The sequence below is a fragment of the Rhinoderma darwinii genome, chromosome 4, assembly GCF_050947455.1.
Source record: "Rhinoderma darwinii isolate aRhiDar2 chromosome 4, aRhiDar2.hap1, whole genome shotgun sequence".
Classification (NCBI taxonomy): Eukaryota; Metazoa; Chordata; class Amphibia; order Anura; family Rhinodermatidae; genus Rhinoderma; species Rhinoderma darwinii.
Window position 1 is genome coordinate 299,064,701 of NC_134690.1, and position 18,912 is coordinate 299,083,612.

General features: G+C 42.2%; 1 protein-coding gene across 4 annotated transcripts in view; it reads left to right on the forward strand.

Moving 5' to 3' along the window:
- The window catches only part of ADAT2 (adenosine deaminase tRNA specific 2), an 85,098-nt gene extending 66,412 nt beyond the window's left edge, over positions 1–18,686 (forward strand). For all 4 annotated transcript variants that reach the window (XM_075862659.1, XM_075862662.1, XM_075862660.1 and 1 more), the window contains exons 4-7: positions 7,570–7,720; positions 9,172–9,278; positions 18,233–18,305; positions 18,393–18,686. In XM_075862659.1, coding sequence (XP_075718774.1) covers positions 7,570–7,720; positions 9,172–9,278; positions 18,233–18,305; positions 18,393–18,424 — 363 coding nt within the window. In that variant the 3' untranslated portion in view covers positions 18,425–18,686. The remainder of the gene's footprint in view (positions 1–7,569; positions 7,721–9,171; positions 9,279–18,232; positions 18,306–18,392) is intronic.
- Positions 18,687–18,912: the final 226 nt, after the last annotated feature.

Genomic DNA, 18,912 nt, shown 5'->3' on the forward strand with positions numbered 1-18,912 from the left:
GTATAAGGAAGATTGATCAGCTCCTCCTGGACCACCTATCGCTGAGGCCATATCCAGCCATCTCTGTAGATGAATAGCTTTATAATAAGTTTCTATGCTAGGGAGGCCAAGGCCTCCGTACCGCTTCCCCCTGGCTAGGAGTCTATATGAGATGCGTGGTCTTCTTTGTTTCCACAAAAATGTGGAAAAAAGTGACTGAACTTTCTGAAAAAAACATTTTCGGTAAGTGAATGGGTACCATAATCATAGTGTATAGGAGCACTGGAAGTATATATGTTTGAAGCAGATTTTTTCGTCCTATCCATGAGAGATATGGGATATCATAAGATACCAGCAAACCCTTAATTTTTTGTAGCAGAGGTATATAATTAAGAGCATACAAGGAGTCAAGATCTTTAGGAAGTCTAATCCCAAGATAATTTACCGAATGAGTGGGCCATGTAAAATCTGAGGTCGTTTCCAACCCTCTCGCCTGGGCCGATGTTAATGATATATTGAGGATTTCAGATTTAGTATAGTTTATTTTAAAATTTGAAATAAGGCCATATTTACTGAAAATTTGTAGGATAAATGGAAACGCCGACACTGGGTTCGTGATGGTTAGTAGCAAGTCATCCGCGAAGGCGTGCACCAGATTTTGTCGAGAGTCTACCTCTATACCCGCAATCCGCGCATCCTGTCGCAGTGTCTGCAAAAGGGGTTCTAAAGTTAATATGAACAAAGTGGGTGACAGGGGGCATCCCTGCCTAGTTCCATTACCAATAGAGAAGGAGGGGGACAGAGTTCCATTTACCCTGATCCTGGCTGAGGGTTTACTATACAACGTAAAAATTGCTTTTATGAGACCTTCTGGGAATTTAAACTTGGCCAGTGTAGCCGCCATGAAGTCCCATGCAACTCGGTCAAAAGCTTTTTCAGCATCCGTACTCATTAGGACCATAGGTATCTTAGAATCTCTAGCCTTTTGAATATAATTCATCAAGCGGATGGAATTCTGTCTCCCCTCTCTCCCTGGGACGAATCCCTGTTGGTCCGGGTTTACTAGGTTTGCTAGGTATTTATTAATTAATTTTTAAATCTAGGTTTAAAAGCGATATAGGTCTGTAGCTTGAACACAAGGTAGGGTCTTTACCCTCTTTAGGCAGTATGGTAATGTAAGCCTCTAGAGATTGTGCTGTGAAGTCCCTGCCCTGGAGTAATTCATTAAATGTGTCAACTAAGTGAGGTAACAGTATGTCTTTAAATTTCCTATAATATTTAATCGTTAGGCCGTCGAGGCCTGGGCTATTCCCTGAAGGAAAGGATCTCAGAATGTTAACCACTTCGTCAAGTGTAATCTGTTTCATAAGATCCCCCGCTTCTTCATCTGAAAGTGACGGCAACATTAATGGGTCTAAAAAATCCTGTATTTGTTGCTGTCGAGAATCGTCTGCAATGTTTGGAGGTGTTGAGATGTTGTACAATTCCGAATAATATGCACTAAACGCATCTGCAGTATCTGCGGTATTTTTGCACTTGTTGCCCGCTGAGTTTTTAATTACTTTAATAAAAGATTTTTTCTTTTTGATAAGTGCCGACATAAGTTTTCCTCCTTTGTCGCCATGTGCGTAAAGCTTCTGACGATAATACATTAAGTTAGTCGCATCTTTCTTATTTAATAAATCTTTTAATTTAGTTCTAAGGATTGTTAACTCTGTTTGTATGGCTTTAGTGGAAGAACATTTATGTACTTTTTCGGATGCTGCAATTTGCGAAAGCAAAGATCTGAGTTCCTGTTCTCTTTCTTTTTTCACTCTTGTGCCCAGTGATATCAGCATACCCCGCATGTATGTTTTATGTGCTTCCCACACTATAGTAGCTGATACATCCTCTGTAACATTCGTTTCAAAATACTTCTGCAACGAATCAGTTAAATACTTAATGTGCTCCGGGTGGTCCAGAAGGGTCTCATTCAACCTCCATGTCCATTCTCTAGCGGGCAAAGCGGATATAACCAGAGTGGTGAACACTGGTGCATGGTCTGATACGGTCATCGGGCCAATACTAGCCGATTGCAGAGTCTGTACTAAGTGAGTATGTACAAGAAGGTAATCCAGTCTCTGATGCGATCCATGAGGATGAGAATAAAATGTATAATCCGATATCTGGGGATGTAGTAGTCTCCAGGTATCGATCAAGTTAAGTTCCTGTAACTTGTTCAATAATTTTCTACGGCCTGCTTTTGGTAAAGAAGATTTATGTGTTGAGGAATCAATCTCTGGGTGAAGCGTGAGATTTAGGTCTCCTCCCAAAATTATGGGGCCTTCCGCAAAAGCTCGCAACTCCTCCATAATATGTAGGAGCCATGAGATCTGCGATTTGTTAGCTACATATAAATTCGCTAGTGTGCATGTCAATGACCCCAGTTTACCTTTTATGAATAGCGCTCTGCCATCCCTTGAATCATGACTAGCTGTCCCGATGAATGGTAAGTCCTTGTGGATTGCAATTGATACTCCTTGCGAAGCAGAGCTCGAGCTGCAGCTATGATACCAGGAGGAAAATAAATTAGTGGGTAATTTTGGCACTCTATCTACTTTAAAATGAGTTTCCTGTAAAAAGGCTATAGACACTTGTTCCTTTTTTAACAATGTAAATACCTGGCTCCGCTTCTGAGGAGAACCTAAGCCATTAGCGTTATAAGTTACTATCTTCACAGTCGCCATTTTTTGTCAGTTTGCGGTTTCGTCTGATTTCTGATAAAGACATAGGGGTAGGGATAAAGAAGAGGAACTAAAGGGAAAAAGGGGGGACAGAAACATGTGGAATAAAGAATCAACATATAGCTGCAGCTAATCTGTGTTCCGGTTGGCATCCAGAACTCTCTTATACGAAATCTAAAGCCAACACACTGCTGCATCTGGGGGAGGGGAAATAACTTCCTGAGCCGAGGCCCAGCTCAGATCCTTCATGAGTTAAGAATAAACTTAAAAAATCAAGTAAATTAAAATTGTCTAACAGAGGCAAAATATATCCTAGAGTACACTTGGTTGCAAGATGGCCCGACACTTTTGGTAGAGTATAGTACGCCAATCTGAGGATGAGAATTAAGTCATATCAGTGAAAGCAAATTGCACCGCTCCCTGTTACCTCCACAGAAGAACGCGCAATATGGCTCCATCTCTATCCTCATGCATTGGCAACCACGTGACTCTACGTCATAGACCCGGATACTTTTCCTTGGTCTATTGCAATGATAATAATAATATTAACCATGGTACATTTGGCGGCAAGCGGTTTGTGAAGTAAGAAACAAAATGAATAAAATGAACAATGTCAATACCGCTAGTAAAATCACCAGTATTCATCTAGTAGCACAATATGGAGAAAATACGTAATAAAGAAACACATAGCGTTATATATATATATATATATATATATATATATATATAAAGGATTCAAGTGGTGGCATCTTCTGATGCTGTAGCACGAGATTTCTTCCCCTTCGAGGATCGTTGCTTGGGGTACACCGACCACGCTACCATTCTTGGTAGTGCAGGTAGAGATATGTCCGTTTGGGCCGGCAGCCATGACGGCAATTGTAATGGCGGAATTCCCAGACGCTCCCATGCCTCCTCTAGGTCAGCAGGTGTATGGATCAAGATCCTCCTTCCATCCTTCAGTATGGCCAACCCAAAAGGAAATAGCCAAGTATAGGGTAGCTTGAGATCTCGCAATTTCGCAAGTAGTGGACGCATTATACGTCGTTTTGCCAACGTGGAAGCTGCGATATCCTGGTATAATTGTAAGGGCGCTTCTTCGAACACTAGATGTTGTTGCTCTCTGTTTGCCGCCAGAATAGCCGCCGTGTCCACAAAGCTTAAGAGGCCACATATGACATCTCTAGGCGGGTCAGCAGGTTTCAGTTTGGGGCCTAGCGCTCTGTGGATACGTTCTATCACCACTCTACTGGCCCTGTCTTCTCCCAAGAGTGAGGTAAAAATTTGCTTCGCTACCGCAGGTAAGACTTCATTAGCGTAGGATTCTGGGAGTCCCTTCAGCCTAACATTCTTTCTACGGCTTCTATTCTCTATATCTTCCAACAGGGTAAAAGCTCTATTGAGCTGTGTTTCTTGCACTTGTAACTTATGCTCCACTGAGTCTGAGTGATTTACAACCTCCGACACCACATTCTCTAAATGCTCAAGTCTATTCCCCATGAGTTTGAAATCTGACCTGAAGTCGTTGAGTTCCTTCAGCACCGGTGTGATAGCCTGCTGCATGTTTTTTTTGAAGAAAGCCTTCGTTATCATACCAGAGTCTGTGGCTGAGTTGTACGCCGTCGCTCCACACATGCTGTCTGCATCAGAGTCCTCTGAAGCAGGATACGGCGCCATCTTGGCTGCTCCAGCACCGGACGGCATGTCCTTCTTTTGAAGGAATTTCCCCAGGTCTGCTTGATACTTTTGCATTCCTGGAGTGCCTGAGGAGTCTCTTATCTTGTCCTTTCCAATCTTGACCATGGTTAAGCTGTTATGCCTCGATAATATGAAGGATCCAAGCTGGTTTGTGAGGAGCTCAAGTTTTATGCGTCCATCACGTTCAGCGGTCAGGCTCCGCCCCCTCCCCGAATCTCCAGTACATTAACTTTTAAAAATAAAAAGTAAAAAAATAATGTTAAATAAAATAAAAAAATTTTTTTTTTTACAATAAACATTAAAATAAGTCTCAATACATAAGATATACACATATTCAGTACCGTCGCAACCGTAATAAATTTATAGCGTCATTTATGGTGTTTACACTGTTATAGAATAAGTGCTTATTAATGTGAGGCACGTGGTATTATGAATTTTGAACTGCCATGTGCCTCACATTAATAGTAATTAATTGATGCGCACACACACACACACACACACACACACACACTTGTGATTTCTTCTGACACTGTAGACAATCTTGCTATTGTCTTTATCGCTGCGGAAATTGCATACTGGTGTACTGTCGGTTTTAAACGATCTTTTCGCTATTCTGACTCAATAACCAGGCTGTAAGTGTGAGGTTCCTGAGACCGTTCCTCTGTGTATGTCTGTATTGAACCAGTACGCACACCAAGAATCGTTGTCCGTCAGTGTCAACTCAGCTGAAGAGGCATGTATGAATAATCCAGATGAGGGTTTATTCTCAAGATGATAAAATTGTAATTATGCACAAAACAATAGGTGAAAAGATGATTCTTTGCCAGAGCTCAACAGAAGATGACTGAAGCCTAAAATGGCAGACATAATGTTGGAAGGAAGGGGCTGATTAAGTTAGAGCCTGGCTACAGGAAATCAGGAGGGACAAATATAACAAAATGCAAACTTTGCAATATTAGCATGACAGCAACTTGACAGTAAGCGAAACCCAAGTCGTATTATAACTGCGATCAGGAGTTTTGATATGGCTGCTCTGCGGCGTGCACCTTTCCCTACATTGTAGTTCCCATCCTCTCAGGCTTTTCCATTCTCGCTGTACCCCTCCCCTGCCCCCCCTTGTGGCACCGAACAACCCCCCCGTAACTTCTCACTCTCCTGGCAAGCTGACAGGGAGGGAGAACAGTAATAAAACACACACTTTTTTTCTCCAATTAATATATTTATTTCTATGTATCTATCTGTCTCGTATCTATCTATCTATCGATCTTCTACCTATCTATCTGTGTATATAACGATCTATATATCCAGGTTTCGTAGGCGCCGCTGAGCAGCCGTATCAAAGCAGTTTATCGCTACTGGTAGGCGCCCTGTATCCTCGGCTGCTGCAGAGCGGCCATAAGCTGCGATCTGCTGCTTTGATACACCTGCTCCCCTTTGGTCCCATCCTTGTGCTATGGGGCCCACGCTGCCCGCCCCATTACATTTATGGGCCGGGCGACATGGGCCCCCTCATGCCCGGTGGTATCACTAGCACCAGGGAGCCCGGTGCTAGCGACTGCAGCATTCACTTGTGTATATATATCTATATATATATATATATATATATATATATAGATATATATCCACTTTTTATCGGATCCTGATATACTTGTCATCATAACCAAAAATGGCACTTTACTAAAATTATTGAAATTGGAGGAACATAAGACAGATGGACATGTCTTTTTTCAGCCGTACTAACTATGTAATATCCTAAAATGTCGATGACCTATAACTGTGATTCCAATCATGTGTCCAATATTTGATTGATTATTATTACAAAAAGGGGGTTGGTAAGGGGGTTGTTTCAGTCCACCCAGTCTAGTTGTTGCCTTATAAGTGTTATTTTAAATGTAGACTGATATCATATTTTTAAAACTATCTAGTGATATGCTCTGTTTTTTATTGGCGTTATAGAGTATATGTACTCAGTAAGGTCGTGGTAAGAAAGTGGAACTATTATATATGGGCCATTTGTTTCTATGGTACTACTGCATAGAAATGAGCACAATGAATGTAGGTTGTTGGTTTCGGATCATGTTGCTAATATTTATTGTTGTATACAGGGTATATGCGATATGTACAGTTTTTTTTTTTTTTGTATTTGAAATTTGTTTTAAAAATAAAAGAAGACTTGGGGGGGGGGGGGAAATGTAGACTGATAAATTGACATTTGTGAAGTCTGTGATCTTGGACACCACTGACATCAAGAATGAAAGGGCTCTATAGAGGGCTCCACCCGCTTTGGCCCTGCTAATAGATTCCCGATACTGAAAATCTGACACAACATTCTAAGCAAAGGACCTTTTAAATCAATGACCGTTGTTCTTCGAATATTGCATGTAGATCAAATCTTTGGCACTCTGCAAGTGATTTGGGGGCTGTGGGTAGGGTTCCCACACTGTTAATATTTTAAAAATAAACTGAAGCACTCCTCTGGTCAATATGCAAAGAAATTTATTATTATTCGGATAAGGCAATATGTAGAGATATGTAACGTTTCAGCCACAATCCGGCCTTTGTCAAACTCTATTGCCGCTGGTTAAGCCAGGGGTCGCGTAACAAGTTAGCATGGGGGAGTCTCGTTCGTTATCGTAATTAACCAGACAAATCGCTCCTCCAACTAAGAACGGCTATGCACCACCACCCAGAGAATCGAAAAAGAACTATCAATCTGTCAATCCTTTCCGTTTCCGGGCCGGGTGAGGTTTCCTGTGTTTCACGAGACTCCCCCATGCTAACTAGTTATGCGACCCCCTGGCTTGACCAGCGGCAATAGAGTTGGACAAAGGCCGAATTGTGGCTGAAACGTTACGTATCTCTACATATTGCCTTATCTGAAATAATAATAAATTTCTTTGCATATTGACCAGAGGAGTGCTTGAGTTTATCTTTAAAATTCTTAGAATATTACGTCAGATTTCCTGTAACATTAGTCTAGGAAAAATGCCAAAGGGGATTGAGCACACTATAGAGCTATTTAATTTAGGAAATCAGTGAAGATCACAAACTTAATCAATATAAGCTTTTCACAAGTATATATGACCAAAGATAATTTGAACTAGCATGCATAACACAGGTATCTAAAAAAAAAAGTGCTTATTTATTTCACATCATGTCCTTCGTCTTACAGGCTACACGTCATGCGGAATTGGTAGCAATTGATCAGGTATTAAACTGGTGTAAGAAGAATGGCAAGAGTTCCATGGAAGTTTTTGAAAACACCATCTTGTATGTGACAGTGGAACCATGCATCATGTGTGCTGGTGCTCTACGTGTGCTCCGTATCCTTCCTATCTTATTAAGATACATCTTTTACATAATTTATAGACATTTTTAATGGGATTTTTTTAGTTGTATGTGAATAAACAATAAAAGATAACTCCAGTTAATACTGAAGTTTCCCAGTGTAAATATTGATTTGTAGTTGTAAGTCTTTTCATGGCCTTCCTGCTGGCAAAGCTGGGACCCAAACAGGGAGAGGCCATTGCCTAACAACACACAGGTGAGAAATTCCTACTTCTAGGCTTTTGTGAAGACGCAGGTGCATAGTGGTATGTTCTGCCAGCACTTCCAGTCTAGTGCCAACGAGAGCAAGTAGAAGAAGATGATCTCAGAAAATGTATTTATTGTTATTTCCCAATAAATGTCTATAAAAATGGGGAGGAGGAGATTTGGCAGGGGACTTGATTTCTTCCTGATGGAGTTTCTTTGATGTGTACGTTATGCCTTGTTTACACAAACATATTTTTTGGCAGTGTGCTGTCCGTTTTGACAATGGACAGCACACTGACCCATACAATTCAGTGGGTCTATTCACACATCCTTTTTTTTTTCCGGAGTGTGTGTTTGGTGCAAGAAAATAACAGCATGTCCTATTCTGGTACGTTTTTTGCGGTTCAGACTCGCCCACTAAGGTCTACAGGTATGTGAAAAAATTGGACAACCTCCGTGAAAAACGGACAGCAGACGGATAAATTGCTAGAGAAATGCAGAAAAAAATATTGAAACCCGTGCTTGCAGGGGAGAAACACGGACGTGAAAAACGGATGGCACGTGGATTAAACATGGACATTCATATAGGCGAAAAACTAAAAAAATTTTGAGGACACAAATCCACCATGTTTGTGTTAATAAGGCCTTCGTGAGATCTGCAAACTTCATTTTAAATCTTGGGACGTCACACACTTCTTATTGCAGATCTAATCAGTGTTTTGCCCTTTGTAACTATGTATGAATATACTTCCAGAAATGTTTGTTAACCTTTAAACTCTTTTTCTGAGTTTTATTAGCAGAATTATTGCAAACAATAACTAGGAAATCTCCTTTCACAATTGTTATCAAGCATCAGTTTAAACCTTTCTGCTGTGAAAATCCATGCCTAGTGGTAAGAGTGATGTGCCACTAAAGTCTCTCCTATTTTCTGCAAGGCACAATATTAATTATAATGAGATAATATGCATTAATGTAATGTTTAGTACAAACGAAGGACATTATTAGCCTATTTAACATTCATATCATTAGTCATTCCAGTGTAATTCTCAGAAAGTACAATCCTTAGGCAATTTCCCTCAAGCATACATATTACAATATACATATGTGGTTATTGAGCAGTAAGAACCACCTGTTTTAATAAATAGTTCCATAAAATTCCAAGAGACCTCGTCCAAGCAGCTTTTCAAGGCCTCAACCTGTGTTTAAATATACCTTTTATGTATCCTTAACAATGATTTAGGAATTCCTTTTGTAGTGTATGGTTGCAGTAACGAACGGTTTGGTGGATGTGGATCTGTTCTGAATGTTGCTGAAAATGGTATTCCAAACACGAAAACTCATTTCAAGGTATAAAAATTAATTTGCAATGAATTGTAAAACGACTACTGTACTGTAAAAAAATCTAGACATTGGTGTCTTTTAAAATTGAGGTACTGGTGGGCTGATCAAGTCCCTTAAATATATTTAGTAAGCATAGTATAATTTGCTTTTAAAAAGGCGCTAAATATATTTGAATGCAGTGAAAGACATGTGTTCAGACATGGGATAGTTCTAACAAGTACATTATAAGAAATAGAATAATGTCCTCCTGGTGTTCACTGGATCACGTAACCTCAATGTCTGTTGATTTACAGTTGCATATTAAAAGGGTGTTCTGGTCTCAATGCTGAAGATTTGCTCTGTGTCTAGGAAATGCCGATACATGTTTTAATTACAGGAATATTAATTGGTGTCATGGTTCGGCTACAACTGCGAAGGGGAGAAATTTCCTCAACCTGTAGCAGGAAAATTTTATGGGCCAGTTTGTGGAAGACCCGACTAGAGGTGAAGCTCTGTTGGATCTGGTCATTTCTAATAATGCAGAGCTCGTTGGGAATGTCACTGTTTGTGAAAACCCCGGTAACAGTGATTACAATATAGTTACATTTTACCTATACTGTATAAAACAAACCCAGGCTGGGAGGGCAAATGCACTTCATTTTAAGAAGGCCGATTTCACCAGGATGAGGGCTGCAATTCAGGAAATAGACTGGGAACAACTAATTTCATATAATGGTACAAATGATAAATGGGAAATATTAAAATCTACTTTGGGCAATTCTACTGCAAAATGTATTCAATTAGGTAACAAGTATAAATGACTAAAATTAAACCCCACATGGCTTACACCTTCTCTAAAATGGCAATGTTTCCCTAAAAAAAGGGCATTTGAAAAATATTAATCTGATAATACAGCTCTAGCCTTTAAAAATAACAAAGAGCTTAATACAGTCTGTAAAAACATAACGGTAAGAAGAAGTTGGCACTTCTAGTCTATTTCTATGGCAAAAGCGGATGTGCAACGACTTTGGAACAGGAGTTCTTTATAATTACTTAGGGTGGTGCTCAGCAACAAAAAGTAGAGGCAAAATCTTGTACATCAAGTAGTGAGGAGTATGAAGAAAACGGCACTCACCCATGTAATAGTAGTTTTCCTTTATTGTGGCATCCAGCAAAATATTAAAAGCGTTCAAGGGAGGACATAACAGATAGCATGGCAGGTTTCAGACTGTTTCACGCTAAGAATAGTTGCTCTTCTGACCTAAAAAAACATTTCTGGTGGCGTTCTTTTAAACTGCCGACAGCTGACTCCACCTTGGTAACGCGTGTAGCAACAGTGGTGTAAAGGATCTGCCAGACACAGCTTCTGTGTCGACGCCCCCTTGGTTAATCAGTCTGCACCTGCTTCTAGATAGAGTGACTCGATCTGCTAGTACTCAGACTGGTAGGCTCAGGAGTGGGAGAACCTATCACAGCCTGGCCAGATGGTTCTAGCTCCTGCCCTCGGCCTGTTTATACCTTCATTTCCTGCTTGTCTTTGCCTGTGATTCTTTCCTGTTTCCTGGCCCTGCTGCTCCTGCTATTATTATTGATCTTGCTTCATTTTGACCCTGGCTTTACTGACTACGCTCCTGCTCTGCGTTTGGTACCTCGTACACTCCTGGTTTGACTCGGCTCGTTCACTACTCCTATTGCTCACGGTGTTGCCGTGGGCAACTGCCCCATTTTTCCTTAGCTTCTGTGTACCCTTGTCTGTTTGTCTGTCGTACACATATTGAGCGTAGGGACCGTCACCCAGTTGTACGCTGTCGCCTAGGACGGGCCGTGCAAGTAGGCAGGGACTGAGTGGCGGGTATATTAGGGCTCACCTGTCTGTCTCGCTACCCCGTCATTACATAATCACAGGCCCATATACCTTTTCTACCCTGGTCCCTGACACAACTATGGACCCCCTTGAGACCTTGGCTCAGCAAATGCAGGGTGTCTCCCTACAGGTCCAAGCCCTGGCTCAGAGGGGCAACCAGCGTGATGCTACCCAGGTAGTGCCCCCCCACCTCACCTCTTGAACCCCACCTCAAATTGCCTTACCGGTTCTCAGGGGACCGGAAGACTTTTCTCTCCTTTCGGGGGAGTTGTAGGCTCTATTTCCGTCTAAGGCCCTACTCCTCAGGTTCTGAGATCCAGCGAGTGGGTATAATTATGTCCCGGCTCCAGGACGGGCCCCAAGAATGGGCCTTCTCCTTGGCTCCTGACGCCCCTGAACTTTCCTCTGTTGATCTTTTTTTTTTCTGCACTCGGGCTCATATATGACGAGACTGACAAGTCTGCCTTTGCCGAGAGTCAGCTGGTGACCTTACGTCAGGGTAAGAGACCCGTTGAGGAGTACTGTTCTGACTTTAGGAAGTGGTGTGTAGCTTCTCGGTGGAATGACCCTGCCTTGAGGTGCCAGTTTAGATTGGGTCTGTCGAACGCCCTGAAAGACCTGTTAGTTAGCTATCCCTCTTCAGACTCTCTAGATCAGGTTATGGCTTTAGTGGTACGTCTTGACCGACGTCTCGGGGAACGACGACTTGAACATTTTTGTGCTTTCTCCTCTGGCTCCCCCATGATGGCTCCCGAGGTTCCGTTGCTTCGTTCTTCCACGAAAACTCGGATGAACCAATGTAACTTGGGGCCTCCGTGTCTCCCCAACAACGTAGAGAGCTCCGCAGGAAGAATGGTCTCTGCTTCTACTGTAGGGATGACAAGCATCAAGTGAACAACTGTCCTAGGCGTAAGAATAAGCAGCCGGAAGGACTTCCGCGCCTAAGTGACCTTCGGGGAGGTCACTTGGGCGCACAGGTATTTCCCGTAAATATGAAACCTAATAAGATCTTGCTTCCCTTTCAGGTCTCTTTTGAGGGTAGGTCTGCAACCGGCAGTGCCTTCGTGGATTCAGGGTCTTCTGCTAATATTATGTCTGTGGAATTTGCTATGTCTCTAGCTATGCCAGTGATTGATCTGCCTCCATCTCAAGGCAAGTCGGTGGTGTGGGTTGTAGTAGACCGCTTCAGTAAGATGTGCCACTTTGTGCCCCTCAAGAAACTACCCAATGCTAAGACGTTAGCTACCTTGTTTATCAAACACATCCTGCGTCTCCATGGGGTTCGTGTCAATATTGTTTCTGACAGAGGGGTACAATTTATTTCATAGTTTTGGAGAGCTTTCTGTAAAAAGTTTGAAATTGATCTGTCCTTCTCCTCGGCCTTCCATCCTGAAACTAATGGCCAAACCGAGAGGACTAATCAGTCTCTAGAACAATATTTAAGGTGTTTTATCTCTGACTGTCAATATGATTGGGTCTCCTTCATTTCCCTCGCCGAATTTTCCCTTAATAACCGGGTCAGTAACTCGTCAGGGGTCTCCCCCTTTTTGTGTAATTTTGGGTTTAATCCACGGTTCTCTTCCGTTTCAACTAGTGGTTCCAACAATCCCGAGGTAGATGTCGTTCATCGGGAACTGTGCACAGTCTGGGCCCAGGTTCAGAAGAACCTAGAGGCATCCCAGAGCATACAAAAGACTCAGGCAGATAGAAGACGTTCTGCTAACCCCTTGTTTGTGGTCGGGGATCTTATGTGGCTGTCTTCAAAAAATTTGCGCCTTAAAGTCCAAAAGATTTGCTCCCCGGTATATAGGGCCGTACAAGGTCATTGAGGTCTTTAACCCTGTCTCCTTCCGGCTGGAGTTACCCCCGTCTTTTCGAGTACACGACGTGTTTCATGCCTCCCTCCTGAAACGTTTCTCCCCGTCCTTGGCTACTTAGAGGAAACCTCCGGTTCCTGTTCTCACCCCTGAATGGGTAGAATTCGAGGTGGCCAAGATTGTGGACAGCAGGATGGTCCAAGGCTCCCTCCAGTACCTGGTCCATTGGAGAGGATACGGGCCTGATGAGAGGACTTGGGTACCCGCCCGGGATGTTCACGCTGGGGTATTGCTCAGAAGGTTCCATCTTCGGTTCCCCAATAAGCCAGGTCCACCTAGAAAGGGTCCAGTGGCCACTCATAAAAGGGGGGGTACTGTAAAGGATCTGCCAGACACCGCTTCTGTGTCGACGCCCGTGGTTAATCAGTCTGCACCTGCTCCTAGGTCTGATAGAGTGACTCGATCTGCTACCACTCAGGCTGGTAGGCTCAGGAGTGGGAGAACCTATCACAGCCTGGCCAGACGGTTCTAGCTCCCGCCCTCGGCCTATTTATACCTTCATTTCCTGCTTGTCTTTGCCTGTGATTCTTTCCTGTTTCCTGGCTCTGCTGCCCCTGCTATTACTATTGACCTTGCTTCATTTTGACCCTGGCTTTACTGACTACGCTCCTGCTCTGCGTTTGGTACCTCGTACACTCCTGGTTTGACTCGGCTCGTTCACTGCTCCTGTTGCTCACGGTGTTGCCGTGGGCAACTGCCCCATTTCCCTTAGCTTCTGTGTACCCTTGTCTGTTTGTCTGTCGTACACATATTGAGCGTAGGGACCGTCGCCCAGTTGTACGCCGTCGCCTAGGACGGGCCATACAAGTAGGCAGGGACTGAGTGGCGGGTAGATTAGGGCTCACCTGTCTGTCTCCCTACTCTGTCATTACAAGTGGACAGCCCACCTACACACCCCTGTGTGCTATCCAATCCGGAGGGAGAATTCCCTTTCCATCATAACTAGGCGGAGCACCAATGCCCCTACCGGTGCCACTGGAAGGAGACCATCCCTATTGTGGCTGGAGCCAACAGTACGTAGCTTGAGGATTCCGGGGGTGGAACTTTAAAGCGGGGAAGACAGTGTATTATCTGACGCAATAGAAGGCAGGAGAAAGGAGGCTGGATAAATCCCCCTTATATAGAAATTAATGGCACTGCAACAATTCACAATACAGGGGTATGAAAGTGCAAAACCCCCTGAATGAAAGTAAATACGACCGTGAAATAAGACGGCGCTAAACTAAGGAGCGCGGTTGAAAATACAAGTGAGATTAAAATGCAAAACATATACCAATATGTAGCAAGTTAAAAACAAAACATAAGCACAAATAACTATTAGAGGAAAACTGCCATATCATTTTTATTGTTTAACCCGGCAGGTCCCATCACATTTGCACGTACAATTCATCCTGCTTCCTTTCTAAGTAAAATTAGATACCGGTCTGCTCCATTTACTGGAATTGGGACTTGTTCAATACCTGAGAACCTAAGTAAGGAGGAATCTCCTCCGTGAGCCATTCTCATATGATCAATTTATCTCGGGGCCCCTTCTGTTACTGATTTACAATTCACTCTAAATCTAACATAGAGACATCTGTTAGTTTTCCCTATATAAAAACAACCACAAGGGCAAAAAATTATATATACAGCAAATTGAGTTGTGCAACTAATGAACTGCTGTTCTTTTTGTATGATACCGCCGAAATTGAAAGTTTTGGCTTGGAAATTATATTTACAATGGATACAATTACCACATCGATAGTTCCATTTTGGGATTAACCTTTCAAGCCAAGTATCTCTGGATTCGGTGGACCTGCTTTGGACCAACTTGTCTTTAATTGTACTACTTAGTCTGAAGGAAACTAGATGTTTTCTCAAAGCTACGTTTCTTAAACAGGGGTCCCCCTTCGATTAGATGCTAGTGTCTGAAAATCAGTTTTTTTTTTCATTATTTGAGCTTGGAAAGTATATTTAGACGTGAACATAAATCTCCGTTACTTTTTGGTAATTCTATTCCTCTTTTTATTATTACTTGGTTTTAAGAGGTCTTTCTGGGACTGCCTGTAGGCGGGACATCCAGGATGGCCGCATTTTAACTCTGGTCCCGAGCTGTGCTACAGCATCCAGTCTCCAGACCGGGCATCAGAGCATTTTGAGACCTTGGGTCGTGTCACAACTCCGGAGGCATCCCTAATCTGCCGTGGGAGCCAAAAATTTTCCCACATGTGGCTCTAGTGTGATAATGGACTGAAACACCGGCCTCAGAAGCAAAGGTGTACCTAGTGGATTTTGTGGCCTCCTTTTTTTAGAATATATTTTAGGCACCATGTCCGGTTTGAAGAGGTCTTGTGGTGCCAAAACAGTGGAAATCCCCCAAAAGAAAGGACGGTTTTGGAAACTACACCCCTCAACGAATTTATCTAGGGGTATAGTTAGCATATTGACCCCACAGGTCTTTTGCTATATTTATTGGAGTTTGTCTGTGAAAGTGAAAATCTACTTTTTTTCTGAAATAATATTAAAAAAAATAATATTTGCAAGGAATAAAGATTAAAAAGCACCCCAAAACTTGTAAAGCTACTTCTCCCGATTACGCCAATACTCTATATGTGGTACTAAACTGATGTTTGGACCCACCGCAGAGCTCAGAAGGGAAGGAGCGCCATTTGGATTTTGAAGCGCAGATTTTGCTGGATTGGTTTTCAGTGCCATGTCGCGTTTGCAACGCCCTGGAGTAAGCAAAACAGTGGAATCCCCCCAAAACTGACCCCATTTTGAAGACTACACCCCTGAAGGAATTGTTCTAGGGGTATAGTTAGCATTTTGACCCCACGGTTTTTTTGCTGAATTTAGTGGAATTAGGCCGTGAAAATGAAATGAAATGTTTAATTTTTACAATGAATAAAGTAGAAAAATCACCCCAAAATTTGTAAAGCATTTTGTCCTGATTACAGCAATACACCATATGTGGCAATAAACTGCTGTTTGGACCCACGGCAGGACTCCGGAGGGAAGGAACAATATTTGGCTTTTGGAGCTCAAATTTAGCTGGAATGGTTTTCGGGTGTCATGTCGCATATGCAAAGCCCCTGAGGTACCAAAACAGTGGAAACCCACCAAAAGTCCCTTTAGGGGACTGGAACCTACCAAAAGTCCCTTTAGGGGACTGGAACGAGCGATCATTAGGTCGCTGGTACAATACACTGCAATACTAAATTGCAGTATAATGTAATTTTACAGGCTCCTGTAACAGCGCGATCGCTGTTCCTGTCCGTTAGTCCCGGGTGTCAGCTGTAATACACAGCGGACACCTGCAGAATATGGAGCGGGCGCATGAGCCCGCTCCATATATAACCCTCCGCACCACGACATGCTATTAAGTCATAGTGCGCGAAGGCGTTAATGCGCAGCGGATGGTGCAAAGTGAAAATTAAAATTTTCCACTGATATGCCATTTTAACGCACAATATGTTGTGCCCAGTTTGTGCCACTGAAGACAAATACCTCATACAATGTTGAGCGGGTTCTCCCGGATATAAAATATCATATATGTGGACTTAAGCTGGTGCTTGGACACGCTGTGGGGCTCAGAAGGGAGGGAACGCCATTTGGCTTTTGGAGCGCAGATTTTGCTTGGTAACTTTTCTGTTTGGGGTTTTGCTGGTATTTCAGTTTATGATGTGGGGGTATGTGTAAACTGGGCAGAGTACATCAGGGCATAATAAGAGGGTATAATAATGGGGTACATAAATAATAATTCGCAGATATGTGGCCGGTGTCGCACTGATAAATGGCTCCCGATCTTATCCGCTTTGGAACACTCTGCACATTTAGCATCGCCATATTCTGAGAGCCAGAACTTTTTTATTTTTTCTCCAACGGAGCTGTGTGAGGGCTTATTTGTTGCGGGACAATCTGTACTTTTCATTAGTACCATTTTAGGGTACATGTAATATTTTTTTATCACTTTTTATTCGATTTTTTTGGACGCAAAGTGACAAAGAAACATAAATTCTGACAATGTATTTTGTATTTTTTTTTTTTTTACAGTGTTCACCGTGCGGTATAAATGACATTTTACTTTATTCTGCGGGTCGATACGATTACGGCGATACCATATGTATATAGGTTTTTTATGTTTTGTGGCGATTGCGCAATAAAATCACTTTTCGATAAAATTATTAATTTTTTTGTGTCACCATATTTTGAGAGCCATAATTTTTTCTTTTTCCGTCCAAAAAGCGGTGTAAGGGCTTGTTTTTTGCGGGACGGGTTGTAGTTTTTATTGGCACTATTTTGGGGTACATGCGACTTTTTGATCACTTTTTATTCTATATTTTGGGAGGGTTGATGACCAAAAAATAGTGATTCTGACATTGTTTTTTAATTATTTTTTTGCGGTGTTCACTGTGCGGGAAAAATAATATGATAGTTTTATAGTTTGGGTCGTTGTGAACGCGGTCATACCAAATATGTGTACTTTTTTTAACATTTTCATTTTTTTCCTATAATAAAAGACTTATAGGAAAAAAAGCATTTTTTGTTTTTGTAACTTTTATAACTTGTTTTTACACTTTTATAAAACTTTTTTATTACTTTATTTTTTACTTTTTACTTGTTTTACTTGAAGACCTGCAGCACTGGCTGCTATAATACATTACACTATCTAGGTAGTGTAACGTATTATAAACTGTCAGTGTGACGCTGAGACTCACACTGACAGGAAGCTTATGAGGACCGGCCTCCGGCTGGTTCTCATATGCTGCTGTGCATGGCAGACCCGGAGGCTGTTATATGGCCCCCGGTTCTGCCTTATAACCGACTGCAGCACCAGCAATCGGTCCCCGGGAAAGTTTGTTGTAGCAACAAACTTTCCAGTTTGTTGTAGTAACAAACTTTCCAGTTCGTTGCTACAACAAGCTTTGCCTGCGATCACATGACCGGGACCTGAACTAATCAGGTCCCGATCATATCTCCGGGACCAGAGGCAGGTGATAACAGAGCGATCCGGGTGTCAGCGCTACTCTGAGACACCCGGATCGCGCTTTTAACACCCACCGTGAATTCACGTCGGCACTGCACAGAGCCCTCCAAATTCCGACGTGAATATACAGTGGGCGGTCGGGAAGCGGTTAATGGACTGAAACTACGTCTCCGTGAAGACCACGCTTACTTTTTTCATGGCTTTTCAAAGTTGTCACAAACACGCAAACTGCTTAGTAAGTGCGAACCTGTGACTTTACATTTTGTTTTAACAGGGCATACCTGGGTACAAAGCTGAGAAAGCTGTCGAGATGTTAAAGACTTTTTACAAGCAAGAAAACCCTAATGGTTGGTACCGCTTCATTTACTTACACATTTTAAAAAATTGCCTGAAAATTTATTCTTCTGTTTTTTGCTTTTTTTTATTCCTTTTAGCACCAAGATCAAAAGTCCGAAAAAAGGAATAATCCATTGTTCCACTTCAGTTTGGCTAATGCTGTATTTGATGATTGCTTCTGTCTTGGAGGATACGTCAACTGGCTGGTCCTGATTAAAAGAAGCACTTAACTCCATGAAACATTCCGCATTACATTTCATACATGCATCTACCACATGTTCATGTTTATGTTCTTGGGTGCTACCCTTATATCCTGTTACATTCTTCCATGCTACTGTATTGTAGGCTTACTGCTGTCTATTCTAAAGAAAATATTTCCCTGAATGACAGAGCACCGATTTCAAGTGTCCTTTTTTTGTGTGTTTCCGTATATTTTTATAAAATTACTTGGAAAGCAGATGGCAACAACAATACATTTTTGACCAGAAGAGTTCACCACTGCTGCATACATTCTTAGTCTCACATGCAATATAATCTTTGTCATTGCATTTGCAATTTTTGAACTATTTTTCTCATAGGAAATGGAGAGATTTAGTAATTATTACCTCAAGCTTAAGT